The 17,560-nt window shown below is 44.2% G+C and overlaps 2 protein-coding genes across 2 annotated transcripts; one reads left to right on the forward strand and one right to left on the reverse strand.

The window, feature by feature from the left end:
- Positions 1 to 291: 291 nt before the first annotated feature.
- On the reverse strand, positions 292 to 12,564 carry xpnpep3 (X-prolyl aminopeptidase 3, mitochondrial). The gene is made up of 10 exons (XM_036552319.1): positions 12,247 to 12,564; positions 11,826 to 11,948; positions 11,016 to 11,432; positions 10,313 to 10,497; positions 8,329 to 8,391; positions 7,085 to 7,198; positions 5,131 to 5,216; positions 2,960 to 3,143; positions 1,480 to 1,600; positions 292 to 652 (listed from the first exon to the last, which is right to left on the reverse strand). The coding sequence occupies exons 1-10, from the start codon at positions 12,314 to 12,316 to the stop codon at positions 486 to 488; spliced, it is 1,530 nt and encodes a 509-aa protein (XP_036408212.1). The 5' UTR covers positions 12,317 to 12,564; the 3' UTR covers positions 292 to 485.
- A 194-nt stretch (positions 12,565 to 12,758) lies between these two features.
- Positions 12,759 to 17,333, forward strand: st13 (ST13 Hsp70 interacting protein). The gene is made up of 13 exons (XM_036552330.1): positions 12,759 to 12,883; positions 13,374 to 13,508; positions 13,964 to 14,018; positions 14,282 to 14,369; positions 14,628 to 14,701; positions 14,813 to 14,879; positions 15,198 to 15,282; positions 15,380 to 15,490; positions 15,811 to 15,913; positions 16,012 to 16,128; positions 16,233 to 16,272; positions 16,677 to 16,768; positions 16,910 to 17,333. Exons 2-13 carry the CDS (start codon positions 13,399 to 13,401, stop codon positions 17,039 to 17,041), a joined length of 1,074 nt encoding a protein of 357 aa, XP_036408223.1. The 5' UTR covers positions 12,759 to 12,883; positions 13,374 to 13,398; the 3' UTR covers positions 17,042 to 17,333.
- Positions 17,334 to 17,560: the final 227 nt, after the last annotated feature.

A 17,560-nucleotide genomic window follows, 5' to 3' on the forward strand; every position in this document is an offset into this window, starting at 1 on the left:
TACATTCATCATGGAGGGGCATTGCCTGACAGTATATTATATGGAGGGTTTAGAGTGCTATGGTGGAGGAAGCCCTCCCCTAAAGAAGACCAAGACAGCTGCCATAAAATAAAGCACAAGGTTAATAAGAGATCTCGAGGGCAAAATGTCATTACTTGCTGACATTTTAGATTGCTTACCTATTTCACACCGAACCTCCAAGATTTGTTTTTATTGAGAGAGTAGCAAAAGGTTCTACAGTCCTTTCACCCACAGGACACTGAAAAAATTCTGGCATTATGTATGCACTAACAAAACAGTCCATTCACAGTTAGGTACAGTGATGGTAGAGATTCACATTACCAGTTTACAGAACACACCCACATTTCTACCTTCCTTGCTTGAGTGGAGAGGGACTTTGCGATATCCGCCTTCCATTCTCTCCCTCATGCTTGTGCCGGTTTAAAGACCATAGTTTAGTCCCATGTCTCACCCCCTACTTTCTTTCAACCTCGTGCACAGACATGCTCGATGTCAGGGATGGTTTTGGGGGTATCTGCAGACAGGATCAATGGCCCCCCTTCCTCCTGGATCACCACATCGTCCTCGATCCTCACTCCAAGTCCCCGGAATCGTTCGGGGCATCCCTCATCATTCTCAGAAATGTACAGCCCTGAGGGAGGAAAAAGAGGAGCTGTAATGTTCCCCAGGTGATTATTTCAGGCCTGTCATTCGATCTGCCTGCACAACTGTACGGTAATTAAGAGATCTGTGACAATCACACTTTGAGCGGCATTGTACAAAGTAACATTTGCATAACTGATTTATTTGACGCACATTATTAATATGGCATGCTGTGCAGCATACAATATAGTGTACAGCGTACAATGACGGCCCTCTGTGCCAGGAGAGGAGACTCCTCCACTGGGTGGCAATGCACAACGCACATTTTACTTTTAATTTGCACATTCTATTTTTATTCTATTTATTTTTTATTTAGTAGGTTTTCGTATATATATTAATTTTGTAATTCTGTGTTCTGTCTTTTTATCTACCCCATTGTGTGCGTTTCTGTTAGTTATGTGTGTCTTTTGTCATTATGTCAATTGCTACGGTACCACTGGAATTTCACCTTGGGGATAAATAAAGTACTCTATCTATCTATCTATCTATTTATCTATCTATCTATCATATTTAAGCCAGTATCTTGTTCTGTACTGATACAGGGGGGCCTTGTTGTCAGTGTCTACTGTTATACTAAAAGGTTTAGATCCTACCGAAAAACTCCAGAAATGACTGACGGGGCAAAGGCCCTGGGATACTATTGCCGCCTCCTACTTGTGTGTTAAGCTTCCTCACACTGTTTAAATCAGGACAAGCTCCACCCCTAGGATAGATCCTGGCTTCCATAGCTGTGTGCTGTATGTATGATGGTACAAATAAGCACTACTGTGTGTGCATCACAACAGCCAAAACCAGTATCCTTTTGAAGACCGATACCGGGTTCAATGGTGATGGCCATGCCAGGCTGCAGGGGCTGGGAACGGGAGAGTTCAGGGGTGTCGTGGACGTCCATGCCCAGGTAGTGACCCACATGATGCGGGCAGTATCGGCGGGCTGCCTGCAGGGCGATATGGATCACCGGGATGAAACGCGTGACAGCTCGGACCTACACTTCACGCATTCTTATCACCTCAGACAGAAACATCTGTCCATTCCCGCCTCCACCTCCATTAATCTTTCATCGTCTGGATTGTCATGAGTGAACCTTTCAGCAGCAGCTAAATGACTGAGGTTAACTTTTGACAGTCAAGGCAGCTAAAGTTCACTGGTTTCAACCACCCCACTTCCTAAACAAGCAGGTGGGTTTTAACTGTTTAGGGTTGCAGAGAATGATACAAATGAAGATACCCCACTTTATTACCTCGATACTGATCAGGTCATGTGACCTTCAAGATGTTCGGCTTTCTGCTGAAAAGCACTGAGGTGCCCAAAATACTCAAAAATCGGACGTTGATTTCTGGCTCATATGGGTTAATATTTTTATGAGCCATACTCAAATAATTTGTATGGTTATAAAACTTGTACATTTTGTAAATCTGACTTGATATTCACATGATCAGCTCTTGCTTAGTGGTAAAAAGAATAGTCTCTGTTAAACTATCACACTTCACAAGTTTCTGAGTTATGATAGGTAGTGCAAATACTCATAAAGACAATTCATTACATATTGGTCATAGTTCACCGTAATGATATTGATACTGTGGTGATACTCAATAACACTCTCAAAGTACTACTACAGACAAAAATTTTAAAACTATTTGGCAAGATGATGTCTTGGGATAATTAATTTCTACAGGATAACATCAAAGCGGCACAACTAAATCAAAGTCTGATAATAGGATTTTGTGTTTACATCACATCTGCACACAGATCTTTTCATGCTGAGGTTACCGCACAACAAACACAATAAATCAGGTTTTGAAACATTCAAGCCAATCTTCAATCCATCTTCCCCCAAACTGTATGCTGTACCGAGGCTCAGAGCAGTTCGGAAATGCTTTTGTAAACTGATCCATGTAATTCTTCGGATTGTGTTCTTTTCTTAAATTTATCTTCAGTCATTTTTACCTATCCGGCCTTAGCCATTAGCGGTGGAGTGGGTGGGTCATCAGAACTGCAGTCTATTTCTAACTTCCGCCGCTCCCTCCGTCAGACAGGTTTATTTGGGGAGCACTTGTTTACAGGAACATTTGTTACTACCGTATTACTCATGCTGTTTTTGTGCTGTTGAAGATTCCGTCGTTTATCATTTGCTGATTAATTTCAGTCTTGACAACTAAGATACACACATGTCATGTGTCATTTTAAGATAAATCTTACGTTGATTTATTTGGCTGTATTAATAATCATCTATAACATCTTCATAAAGACATAGCATTGAAAAAGAAAAACAAAGAACGCCAGTGCCATTGGGTACCTTGAGTGCGTCGGCATCGCTGGCCGTGCCAGGTATGATGCCCAGCTCCCTGAGTTTGCGCCCCAGCAGCGCCAGCATGGTGCTGTAGATGTGGTCCAGGCTGACGCCGGGACTGCAGAGTGACAGGCAGGACATCTGCACCTCCAGAACCGCCCGGTACAGCTCCGCCTGGGCTGGAGAGAACCTGTGGCACCAAGGCGGGAATTGGTGAAGGTACCTGAGCCGGTACGCTCACGAACGCAGGTTTTTTAAATGTGAAGTGCAGCTTTGATATGTATGTGCGGTGGTCTTTAATACGTGTCACACACCATCCATATTTTAGTGGTAGTCAGATGGCAAGTTATTATTTGTTAAGTATTTGAGTGCATGTTCTTAACAAGTATATCTACAGCATGTTAAGCAGTTCTACTTTCTCTAATCCTCAATTTAACACCATATACTAACCACATACTTACCAAATATGCTATCTATAGGAAAGGAACTGGTTTGCATATTATTGGTGTGACTGCCAGTGTAAAGTAGACCTCCTCAAGCTTGATAAACTTGTTATATACGTAACTTTGCTGTCATGCAGTTTCAGATTAGCAAAAGTTAACTCGTGGTAGTGCTGGGAGCGTTGTTAGCCTGGTCTGACACTGTTGCTCATGTTAACCTGGATGGATACACCTCTGTTCTCTTGTGCTGGAAGTCGCTCTGGATGAAAGTGTCTGCTAAATGAATGTAATGTAATGGAATGAAATGTAATGCACAGGTTTTAATTGCTACACAGCCTGTGCTAAGATTCAGCTGTGTATCTGGTGAGACCACAAAAGATAATAGCTCCATTTGAAGCCAGGGTTGTTCAAGGTATTTGGAGAGGCAAATGACATTATGACCAATGTTTCATTATTTTTAAGCTTGTAAGATTTTGACATTTATTTCTGAAATACAGCTTGTCTTTGAATTTGCTGACCAAATAAATGAACCCGGAAAGATGGGCTAACTGGAATGCTTAAGGGCCCATAAAATGACAAATTATTCAGCTGCCTGCAGTTACTTGATAAAAGCTCAAATGAAAGCCTGGTATGCTATTAATACAGCAAGTACTTCATAGGACACAATCATCCAATTTGTGTGTCCTTGTACGAAACTAAAGGTACAAGTCACAGTCTAATTAAGGAACCACCTGTGTACATTAGTAAGAAAAAGGCAGGTAAGGTTGGCAAAAATACTAGTCAATATATTTAATATGCACACATATTCTCTGTACTATAGGATACCTGTCTTCTTTAGAGTAGTTGTTATTACTGCTCTGTGAAATGTTGTGCATTTGGAACTAGTACATCCTCTACACTGCCCTTGATGAGGATATCTGCCACATACAGACATAATAATAACAACAATAACCTAAATGAGATGACTCACGGCCCCCACACCCCTGCTGAAGTGTCCCATGTCTGGATCTTATGTCCCAGACATTCTGTTCCATGTACCTCTCGTCCCCTGTAGGACTGTTATCCCCAAAACTGTTCTTTATGTCATTAATATTTCAATGTATCGATTTCAATTAAAAAATTAAAGTATTTTGACTAAGGTGTAAACGCCTTATTCTGGTAACGACAAACCGAATAAGACATATGGGATATTCCTCTGTTGAGTACAGTACTGAGTCATGTACAAACCTCATGTGGAATACCCCTCATGTAAGCTTGTGTCTGCGCATGTTCAATATTTTGCAAGGAATAATGGGTCATAATTCACTGGTAAGCTTGCTGTCATGGCAAACACAAAAAGCTCATATTTTTGCAGCATCGAGGAGGTGACTGCAATAATCTATTTTGCAAAAGTGTACAGAAATCAACACAATGTACTGAAAAAGTGGTCATCTTCTGACCTCTTCTCCACATTACCAAGAAAATTAAAACCTGTTCTTTACAGACCTTATTTGAGATGCTCTCATTACCATGTATACAGGAATACTGGTGGTGGCTGTATCTCATGGTACATGTAAGCGGCTTATTTTGAATATGACAGTAATAATGGTAAGGACTATTATCAGAAATAATAAGTGCATGTAAATGAAGTCAATGACAGGGCTTCCAGCGCACACCAATCATTATTGGGCAATGAGATCTACTGTGAGTGTGGCTACAGATAAAATCAGAATCGTATCAAATTAGCACGCCACTTACTTTCCGTTCACTGGCCAGGTGCGGGTGACATCACTGACATAGCCAAAATATTCACATCCCCCATCCAACAGAACCAGCTCCCCATCCTGAGAGAGAGAGAGAGAGGCAGTCAGTGAAAGGGTGACAGGGAGTGGAGAGGGGTGCATTTGTCTGTGTGTACAAGAACATGTGGCTGTGAGCGCAGGAACGTCCTAATGGAGTCAGATCTACATCACCTGATCATCATCTGGATGCCTGAGACTATATGCATCGCAGTACTTCACTCTTTGTGGCTAATTTACAGGCACTGTACCCATATACCCAATTCTTCTTAACTTCACATTACTGTGAAACAAGCCAAACATTCAAATGCCATATACCTCCTTGCACAACAGCAACGCAGCTGAAGAAATCCATCACAGAAGCAGCTGTGACCCTCCCTGACTCACTCATTCACTCACTCACTCACTCACTCTCTGATTTTCACTCACAAATCGTTCGCATCCTGACGCACTTCTAAAATTACCAGTTTCGGCTCGCCTCCTTTCAGACCAAGTCAAACCCGAATTCATTTGCATTTGCTCGGTCCACTTGCTGCTGAGCAAGAACAAGAATCCCACCGGTTTCGCTCTGAAACTTGTCGGCTGCGCCGTTTTGCTCACAGTTTAACTCCAGAGGAAGTTCTCTGGAGAGTACACTGTTATGTGGAGGACACACACCCTCTGATTTTTCTGCTTTCACCCATTAACTGCTGCGGAAACAGAGCACACCAAGCGAGCGTTTGCCTCTGTTTGGGGAGGACTTTGAAGCGAGTATCGGGAGGACAGGACACAGCCCGAAGTCACTTCGTTTCACCGGTGACTTCGGCAGTCTGGCGCCATTCATTTCCACCCAAACCTCAGTTTGTTTTTGTACTTATGAATTTTTTTTTTTTGGCGGAACTAAAATCGCGAATGCGCCATGGTCGGTTCCAAAAGTTCCAAGGTTCAGCAACTCCCCCCCTCCTCTTGTAATGGGTGGTTTTAATACATCACAGACAGCTCCAAACGAATCAAACCGCACTTCTATTCAAATTAAGCGTGAAAGCGCCCCATCTCTTCCTTGGAGGTAGATAGGAATAAAATGTTTTACCATTTGAGGGCAAAAAGACCAACAACGCAGTCAATATTAACACTGGTACAAATTCACACATGCTAAGCAGTATGAGTAAAAATCAGTGTGTATGTGAGTATATGTGTCACTATGCACGTCAGACATTCATTATCTACGTACAGTACCAGTCAAACGTTTGTACACACTTTTCTTTCTTTATTTTTACAATTTTCCCAATTTTAGAATAATAGTAAAGACATCAAACATAACACAAATGAAATTATGCAACAAACAAAAAGTGTTATAAGCAAATAAATACTTAATATTAATAATGACATTTTTATTATATAATATCTTGAATTTTAGGTTCTTAAAAATAGCCAAAAATATTTTTAATTTAAAAATATTTTTGCCTATTTTGAAGAACCTAAAATTCTTTGGAAAGAAATTCATACATAGACAAATATAAACAGAGAAGTAGATGCCTAAGAAACAAATTTCAAGCATTTAAGCATAAGCTTTCAAATCAAAAAGTCTTTGAATACAGGTTTCCCATTATCTTGACCAGGTGTGTTCAAACTTTTGACTGGTACTGTATGTACATTTGCATTTAGCTTTGCTCTTCTCCAAAGGTTCCCACAACATAAAGGTACATCTAGTAGGGCCACGTTTATAACAACCAAGAGTCACATACTGTCAGTAATACATCTGAACAAAAGTGACAGTGAGAGTGTATCAGAGTGAATAACCATAGTGTTGTACTAACTGGCCTGTACAACCTTCCACTGTGTAATGTCTGTGCATTATTAGAATGGTCTTTAATATACAGCAACTTCAAACCGCACTCTGATTAAAAGCATTCATGAGCCTGTCTCTGCTTCACCTTTACAATCTGGTTGTTGTTGATGTAATGCAGCGTGTTAGCACGGTTGCCGCCAGCGACCACAGGGGGGTAAGCCAGGAAGTTGGCACCATGGGCACGACACTCAAAATCAAACTGAGAGAGAGAGAGAGAGAGAGAAAGAGTCAGAGAGAGAGCAAAAGATGATGAACACTGATAATGCATACTCACTACAATAACACAACAATTCTAAGGACTCTAAAGACTACAACCATTCAATCTACAGTTACAAAAATAACATGTGCGTGTGATTAAAATCTGGTGTGAAATGAAGTCTAGCCACCACCGTGATTTTCATTGGTCTGGGATAGCACCGTTGACTGAGTTGGATCCAATTAAATGGTGGCATCAGTCATAGTTGGCAAGAGTTAGTCTAGACCCCTGTGGCACAGATTCAGCTATATTTGGGGCTGGGGATGGGTAGATGGCTAGGGGGGCAGGTATAATACAGTTCCTCAAAATATTTTAACACTACTATCCAGTCAGTGCTTACTCAGCCTCCCATACCACATATACGAGTCATTGGCACAATGGATTCATCACTGAAAAAGGTTTCATACACACTTGCATTTTCATTGGATCAATGAAATGGGTACGGCTTTCCACACCACTTTGCTCCTTAACACACCATTGTACATATTGACTGTGTATGTTTCCTGAACTGGGTTATGTGTACTCCCTCCTCAGAGCAAGTGCGAAATGCAGCTGTTAATACGGATAAGTTTTAACTTGGTTTTTTTTAGCCGACGCTCCTGAAGAGGCACACAGGTGAACTCTTCAAGGAAAAATTGAGCTTTGCAATTAACAACTATCAAAGGGGTTAGGGCAAGAAGTGACAACAGCGTGAGGTTAACACATAATTTAAATAATAAACTCCAGTAAAAAGTGGAAATGAAAAGAACTGAGGAGTTTACTCTGTGGTAATACTGAGAGTCTCATGACTCTAGTGACTCCAATACCACTAACACGCAGGTATGTACAAACACAGCGTCACTGTAAACACAGCTTACTTAATAAGTTGTTCTACCTGAATGCTGTGTGTACATATCCAAATTGTGGCCACAGGCAGCGTGCTGGGTGATTGCTGAGGTTACTGTTACACTCTGTGTGGGGTACAAACCGCAGACTCGGTGATAGCACTGGGAAACGGGCAGAGTACGCTGGATGCAGGCCATGCAAACGGACAGGATGGACAGGAAGTAAAGAGGTTTGCTGAAGAGTCTCACCTTGGCATACAGTAAAGCTTCATCCACATCCCCTTGAGACATGGCCATAGTCCTCTTAAATGCCTGGAGGAAAAGAAGAGGATTATGAGTCGGGGCCATACTGTGCCGCTGTGAGGCTATGCTGAACTTCCATTATTCCATACTGCACTAGAACTCTTATGAACAGGTCAACTCAGAAATCCATTTAACAGCGCCATAAAACGCACAGGATAAACTTAATGTAACTGTATATGTTTTAATTATTCTACTGTACAACAAAATAACTGATTTCAGTGCAAAATAAGTTAAATATGATATTATTGGAAATAGTAATACTACCCACACAACATAGATAAATGTGGAATTTTGCAAACAAAAATGCACGTTTTTAAAAAAGTATTCACATCCATGTACTCAAGATTTTGTGCATGGCCCTACTACTTTGACACTGAGAACATGCTTCCAGTAGTCCTTCAGGAAGTTCAAGCACTGAGGGACATTTGACCACTCCTCCAGCTCTTTCGGAGCTCCTGGATTTTCTTTCTTTCATGCTGTCTTGATTTAAAACCACAGATGTTCAACTGAATTGAAGTCTGAAGCATGCACTGAACAGCCAGTTCAAAGCATTGATTCTGTGTTGTGTCATGTTGCAGGTTGTACAAATGAATTTAATGAGTTATTTTTGATGGCCTTGGTATATCATATGGCCTTTACATGTTATAACTACTTTTCAATGCTCAATTCAGTTCCTTTTGGAACTAAAACCAAAAATGACAAGGTCAAACTGGAATGTTTGTATTCTGAAAGTGAAGGTTTGAGCTGACAGGAATCACACATATTCTGTTATATGATGGACTGATAACTGACACACAACCATGAACCCATGTATAGTAACTGTTCCCAATAGCTTCTCAGCCTGAACAAGCTGAACACAGTCCCACACTGCCTCACATGAGAGCTCATGCAGGTGGCAGGAAGCCTCATGTGCTCCGTCCATCCACTGATGTCCAGCTTTGTATAACTGGGTAAGTCTGTACGTGTGACCAAATCAGTTGGTTAAGAATTTAGGTGGATCTTTGCACTTGCACCCTTCAGAATAACCTAATGGTCTTGGGAAATGTAAGTACTAGATTAAATTTACAGGTTTATCTGGGGTAAAATTGCAACAAAAATTATGACCTGTGACCCAATGTCAGTTTTATGAAAAACACATTCAATGCTCCAAATGCATTTAAAAAATGTAAATCCACAATTCTGACAATTTTTTTGTTGTGCAGGGAGGACAAAAGTATTCTTAGATATCTCTCTCTATCTAAAATATGAAAAAATTCCTGAAGAGAAGCAAGATTAATACAGACATGGGGTCTCTAATGAGGGTCTCTGATATACTGGTGCTACTTCAGGGAGCAAACTAACATATACAACAGAGGATCTGACAAACTACCATACATTATTTTAGCTTCTCATTGCAATTCATAGCACAATCCATTACCATCCATCCTTTTTATAATCGTGAAACTCCCTCATGTAAAGCGAATGACTACACCTCACTTGAGATTAACTGTTGCGGTGTGATTTCTGATTAATGCAATACGCTAATGACTGAAATAATACTCATGTAATCACATTTCACACTATATTGTGTGAGTGGCTCAAATGCAAAATCCTCATCATTCCTGCAGAGAATTACTTTCACAAACTAAAACAATAGGTGCTTTCTGTAGAAACTGAATGAAATGCCAGTATTTCCCATGAGGCATTCAAACAGAATAAGAATGGTGCGTTGGTTGTCATTCATATAGTTCAGCTGAAACAACCATAGATGTGCGAGTGCCCAGCATCATGCAGTAGATTCTGAATTCAGGACCTTGACAGTCTGGCCATTCCACTCACTATCTGGGTGGAAGCAAACTTAAGACTTAAATTGGCTTCTGAGCCAGGAACAGGCAACCTGCTCCCCTGTGTCCAATACCTCAACCTCCAGCCTTAAACAGCGGTGCCCCACCTGTGCTGTGATGCGCCCTGCCTCCCTCATCAGGGCCACCTCCGCAGGGCTTTTGATGGCCCTCAGAGAGTGGATGAGCGGCCTGAGGGGCCGGACCATGGGCCCGCTTTCAAGCAGGGGGCGTACGTGGGCGTGGTGGAGCTGCGGGTGGCAGGGCGGGGACCCGTCGTACCACAACGTGCTGCCTGAGAGAGAGAGGGGGAGAGAGTGGGAGAGAGAGAAAAAAGGGGAAGAAGATGTAACATGTCTCCGGGTGTTGTAGTGCCTTGTTTCTGACCACGTCCTAACATTTTCTGAAGGACAGCAATTGGGAAGTTAATATGAGGTTATAACTTGTGATCAATCAAATCATACCAGTAATGAAATCCATTGTAAAAACATTGTAAAAATGCTGTGGGGTACACTACTATGAGAGACTGCCACACACTTAGCATGTTACAAAAATCAAACGCAGTCCATGAGCCTGTCAGTTATTTTGAATGGGCAACAAATTGACATTATATTGCCACTTGTCTATAGAAGTGGCACTCATGTTTTTCAAGGCCATTTAAAGGGTACAGTGGAGAAATTAATATGAAACTTAAAAGTGTGAAAGTCACTCAGAATGACAGTAATATCACGTATTCAGTTCTAAAAGGAAACGCAATACATAGGAACACTGGATGTACCAGGTCACAGTGGCAGGGAGACAGGCGTGCTGTACCTTTCAAGCTCCTGAGCACAAGACCCAGCTCCTCGGTGCTGTGGACCCTCTCCACGCCCGTCAGCGCCGACGCCCCGTCCTTCCCGGACCTGGGCCCGTCCCACAGCTCTCGGGCCGGGTCCCTGCGGGGCACGAAGAGGATGGCCCGCTCTGGCCGGGGCGGACAGCACAGAATCAGCGCGCTATCCGGTTCCAAGATGCCAGTGAGGTACAGGAAGTCCTGGTTCTGGTGGAAGGGGTAGGGGATGTCGTTGGTCATGTAGCGGGTGGGGTGGGAGAGGACCACGGCGATGTGGGAGGAGCCGGCGCCCTGCAAGGAGGCGGACCCTTGCTTTTCGGCCTGTGCTGCGATGAGGGAGGCCAGTTTGTGCCGGCGAAGCTCATACTCCGTTTGGGTCAGCCCTGGGGTCACCTCCCCTGTCAGAGGCAAAAACGTGGGAGGATACAAAAATTGAAGAAACACACAGAAGCATATATCGAGCAATCGGACATTTTTGTGAAAGAGTGAGGCAGACTGGAAAAGACACAATGTTCTGATCCAAAGCTCTGGACTGTCCTACAGAATAATACAAATAATACAAAAGTACATGTAAGTATGTGACCAAACTGGGGCTGTCCACATCTAAGGTGAGATCTCTCCTTCACTATTAACAGCTCCTGTTCCCTTGACATATTTTCTTTTTGTAACATAGTCCCTTACTCTCGCTCTGCCTACTATGGCTGCCTGATGGTTTGATCTTGAAACATATGAAAAGAAATACACAAATACCAAGAACAAACTACAACTGGGAGACATAAAGTGAGATGCACCATGTTTGAGAAGGTGTGGGTGGGTGTAGGGGCTGGGCTGGCCAAGATATCTTGGGGGAACTTTCTTTTGTCTCCATCCTCCTGTCTTCACAGCAACGTTCCTGTTCTGACACCACACACTACCTGCAGAGAGAAAAAGCGACGCACGTGTATACAAGCCACACACACGACAGTGACGTCATATTCCGGCCCATTCGGAACTGTGATCCGGTCAAGGAGCTGTTTGACACCGTGCATAGCAGTAGGGTGTCGAACATCTACAGCTGCAAGCGCATAGGTTCCAATTTGTGTAAGAGAAGAAGCTTACGTAATTCAATGATGTCCTCTCCCACCCCTTGTGACACTTAGCTTAGCCCCGAGTTATATTACTTGGAAATCGTATACAAACAACACAAAGGAGCACACAAGGAACATATCTAACCTCGACTCCAAAAAGACCGTGACACCAGTGAGACAGCAGATTTGATGAAAACGTTGGGTGAAGTCAGCATTGTTGGTTGCAAGCCAATGATCACGTTTGTTTTCTGAGGCTAGCGCGCTAGCAACATAACTTTCAACTTGAGGTAGATTTCAAAGTGTGATGGTATAGGTCACTATACCTTGCGTGGACTTACGTTAAATAAAACAACAAAACACAGCAACATAATAGGTCTATCGAGTGAACCCTGGCAGAGAACATGAGTGCAGTTCGCTAATTTTCACCTACTCTTCTATCTAACCACCGCATTTCTCTGATTGAAATTTGACATAAGGATTTACAGTACCTCCCCTTTAAGGCTCTCATTGCTCTTGGACACGGACGGAACAGCTTGATTGGACGTGCTCGTTTATGACTATATTCGTCAGCGACTCGACTCTTCGCAACGATCCAGGACCCAACTGAACACGTATTTGGCGCCTGACATCGTGCCTGAGTTAAAATAACCTCCTCAGCCTGCAGCATTCAGTTTGACGCATGTAGTTATCGAGGCGAGGAAAACTGCATAGGGATCCAGTGCTCGTGACTGGCTGTTGGTGGGAGGATCATTACAAATTGAGAGTTACTAAACGTTACACAGGTAACGAGTTTGCTAACGGTCTGTTTTTATTATTGTTAAATAGCATATTAGATAATTAGCGAGCTACGTGTTGTTTTTGGAAATGCACGATCCAATCGCTTCCCTAGTTTGATAGCTCATTCGTTAGCTTGTTATTCCAGAATATTCCACTGGGTTTGGCTGCAACCTAGCTAGACAAGCTAATCCCCAGAAACACGTCCTGTTTTAGCTCGCTCCAAATTTGTTCCACATCGATGCGCCGCGGCATTGTTAGCAGTGTTGTTCAAAATATAGTTTAGACACAATGCGTATGGACAGCTATACTGTTTATACAGGTTTGGATGTTGCTAGCAAGCCAGTAGCAACTAGCTAGTAAACTCATTTTACGCATGCAGAGCTGTCTAGGGCAAAACGCGAATGGTATTGGTTCAGTTTGCTATCTTGCTGTGTTATTGATCTTGTTGCTAGTTAGCTAGCTAACACTCCTTCTTAATCCCCCTTTAACGATTAGCGTCTGTGAGGTCTACGGATTGGGAATGGACCCGCGGAAAGTAACGGAGCTGAAGGCCTTCGTTCAGCTGTGCAGCGAGAATCCATCCGTGCTGCACCTGCCAGAGCTCGGCTTTTTCCGGACCTGGCTGCTGGGGTCAGTTTTTTCTGGAAGTTTACAAACAGGTCTCATGTGCATGAGTGTTGCGGTAAATAAACCGATTGCCGCTGAACCATTAGCTTACTTAAGCAATTTCGACAAACTCCGCACGTAGACCGAATTCTGTTTAATTTGATTTGCTCTAAACAAAGACGGTGTATGCACAATTTAACCGCCATGTGTTGACGGAGCTGCTTCTTTTAATGAGGCGTTAGCTCACGCATATCACATTTCTGGTTACGACCATGCAGAGTCCCACTGCTGGGTCATTGCTGCCACACCCGCTGGCAGGCACGTACTAGAACAAACTCTGAACTACTCGTGAATCGCACATGGCAAAGTTATGCATCACTGGCGCTGAGTCTCAGTTTTTATACACACTCGCTGACAGATGTGTGATGTGATGGATTGATTGTTCATTATTTGTGGTTGCTGACGATTATTCCTTTTAGGATGGGAGCTACTATCCCTCCATTGAAGTCAAATGATGTACCCCCTTCTTGCAAGGTAATGGGGGAGTCTGACTCGTCTTTTTGGTTTTGTTATCGGCCCTTTTAAGTCATTGTTATTAATGTTGTCCTTTGAGAGCTAAGTAAATGCAATGTTATGAGAGTTATTCTATACTATAAAAGGACTTTATTTAGTCCCGTTGTGAGTTTGTGTTGAATTCATTTGACATATGTGTGTGTATATATTTTATTTGTTCTTTAGGCAGATCTTTTGTTTGGTATAGGAGTTTAACTGTACTGTACCATCTGCTGTGAGTTTAGAAGGAGTGCCCATGCTCTGGCCCTGCTCCTACCCCCTCCTCTGCTGAGGAACCCTCCCCTCCATCTGAAAGCGAGGAGAGTGAGCTGGGTATGCGTCTCACTTATTCCCTGTGTGTGTGTGTGCGCATTTGAGTGTATTTGTGGATACAGTTGAGCACGTACATGCTTACCGATTGAGATTTATGCCATTGATTTTGCCAATCACAAATTTAAGGTTGTCATATGCTTGAATAATGCTTCACAACTTAAAAAAACAAAACAATCTTGCTTTGTGCAGCCTCAGCTCTCTGATTCTATGGAAGAGATACGTGGTTGACTGTCTGTGTTTCGCACTTCTTTTTTACAGAGATCGACAACGATGGGGTGATTGAGCCAGACACAGATGAACCTCAGGAGATGGGAGACTACGAGAATTTGGAGGTGACATCTTTTTTTCATGTACTTAATTTGAAACTCGTTTACCAAAACTCACTGTCCACATCCTTTATTTCCCTTTTTGTATATGTGCTAATGAGTGTGTTTGACTTGCAGGTGACAGACGAAATGATGGACCAGGCCAATGAGAAAAAGGTGGAAGCCATCGGAGCCCTTGGAGAGGGTGAGGGGCAGTGTTAATGCTGTGGCTCAGACTCTGTCGCTCGCTGTTTCTTTCTCTGTGGAGCAGTCTTTGATGGTGACGAAAATGCAGCTTTCCCACCATGGAGGTCTCAATAAGGGGGGGTGAGACTGACTGTTTACAGGGCTTGATCTGATCAGAAAGTGCAGCCTGTTCATATTTGTCTGTCGTCAAGTTTTTCTATATCCAGCTACAATATTTGTGCCAGCTGTGACATGCAAAGTGTTTACGCCAGTTTTTCCTCAGTCTCACATACTGAGAACTGTATCATTTGGTTATTGACTTCCTGCACTCTTTTAGGAGACCTGCAGAAAGCCCTGGATCTCTTCACGGAAGCCATTAAGCTCAACCCTCGGCTGGCTATCCTGTACGCCAAGCGGGCCAGGTGAGCGAGGGCTGACTGCCCCCTACTGGTGTAGGATGCTAAGCGCTGCGTGTCTGCTGGACTCTGTGTGTACTGACTGTTGCCTGTGGTTTTCCAGTGTGTATATCCGCATGCAGAAGCCGAATGCGGCCGTGAGGGACTGCGACAGGGCCATTGACATCAACCCAGACTCCGCACAGCCATACAAGTGGAGGGGGAAGGCGCACAGGTACGTGTGCGTGGATGGAGATGAGCCTTCGCTCATGTGGTCCAACTCAGAGCGCCATGCGCGTCAAGGGTGAAGTCAAGAGAGTTCAGACAAGGGGAGGGGAGCACCCACGCAGACGCAGCTCTGTAAATGTCGGCAGGATGAATCACGGACATGGAACAAAGGAAGCACAGGCTGTTTATGTTTGATCGACAAGCCCCCCTGCTCCCTTCAGCTCACACTCGTGCACACACACACACACACACACTGTAAAAACTGTGCAGCCACTGCTGTGAATGGTCTTATCTGCTCCCCTCTATCTGCTTTGCACTCATGGCCAGGTTGCTCGGGCATTGGGAAGAAGCTGCTAAAGACCTGGCCACCGCCTGCAAGCTGGACTACGATGAAGAAGCCAGCGCCATGCTGAAGGAAGTCCAGCCCAAGGTAGCGGCAGCTAGAGCCCGTCAGTCTGTCCCCGCCTTCGCCGGGACTGCGGTCTGTCGGTGCGGTGTGGCGGCAGTGATCTCTTCTTCCCTGTGCAGGCCAACAAGATCTTGGAGCACCGACGCAAGTACGAGCGGAAGAGAGAGGAGCGCGAGATCAGGGCGAAGAAGGAGAGAGTGAAGAAAGCAAGGGAGGAGCACGAGAGAGCACAGAGGGTGAGAGCAGGAGGAGAAGGAGGGAGGGAGGGAGTGAGGGAGGGAGATGAGGCTGATGGAGGCTATTAGGTTTTCTCACCTCTGCGTTTTCTCTCTGGGAACAGGAAGAGGAGGCCAGGCAGCAGGCTGCAGGAGGATTCCCAGGTTAGAGTGCATGTGGTGGGGTAATGCTGAGTAGGCATTTATAAAAATGCACACTTGAGGACAATGTACAGAACACACACATTACATTACATTCATTTAGTGTACGCCTGTGCTGGAAGTCCTTCGGGGTATCCATTCAGTCCATCCAAGAACAGAAGTGTATCCATTCAAGTTGAATGAGCAACATTGTCAGATCAGGCCAACAACACTCCCAGGCCAGTGAGTGTGAGAATAACACTGTTCAAGCCCTACCACAAGTTAAATTGTGCAACCTGACCTGACACATAGGCCCAATGTAGCCAACACCTGTCATGTTTGAGCAGTTACCCTGTAGCATTTCTTTGAACGGTAAAGAGTAGAAAGAGACCAGTGTGGATGATTGCAGTTTCTGTCATGTCCCGCAGGAGGCGCTGGTTTCCCAGGTGGAGCCCCTCCTTTCGGCATGCCTGGCTTGGGAGAGCTCTTTAATGACCCTGAGGTGCTCATGGCAATGAAGGTAAGGCACTGCAGAGACATTATCCTCACTCAGTCTCTTGTAATCCTCTCTATGATTTCATCATTGTTGTTTGGGACTGCCCCATTAACAACTTGTTTCCAACCCCTCTGTCCCATACCTACACCCCCAACCTCCCCCCAGGACCCAGAGGTGATGGCAGCTTTCCAGGACGTGGCCCAGAATCCAGCCAACATCGCCAAATACCAGAACAACCCCAAGATCATGGCTCTCATCACCAAACTGAGCTCCAAGTTTGGGGGTCCCCAGGCATAGAGAGTGAGGGAGAGTTGGGCAGGTGCAGGAGTTGTGAGAATGGGAGGGTCAAAAAGCAACTTCAGGATTACTGCGATGCTCACATTTCATGGAAGGGGGGCCAGGCTGGCAGATGTGGGCTGTGGGGTGGGGGCAGACAGAGAGGGGCAAGGTTGTGTGTGTGTGTGTGTGTGTGTGTGTGTGTGCGTGCGCGCATGTGCAGGTTTGTAAACTAAGAGGTATGACGGTTGGGGGTGGAAGTGTCAGGGGAGTGGAGGCAAAGAGTGTGAGCATGGATTGAAGTGATGTCAGGTTAAGGTGAAAGTGTGTGTTGGGGGGGGGGGGGGGGGGGCTGGGGAAGGGGCTGCACTATGAACTCTTACATGCACTTGCTATTAATGGGGCCAGCCTGCAAATTGGCAATTAGCATTCATAGAAACATAACAACGAATGGTGATTTGATGAGGGGAGTCCATACTAGACAACCTAAGACTTTCCCCATAATCAGAAGCCCCAGTTACTCCCTTTAGGGCTAATGTT

The sequence above is a fragment of the Megalops cyprinoides genome, chromosome 19, assembly GCF_013368585.1.
Source record: "Megalops cyprinoides isolate fMegCyp1 chromosome 19, fMegCyp1.pri, whole genome shotgun sequence".
NCBI classification, from domain to species: domain Eukaryota; kingdom Metazoa; phylum Chordata; class Actinopteri; order Elopiformes; family Megalopidae; genus Megalops; species Megalops cyprinoides.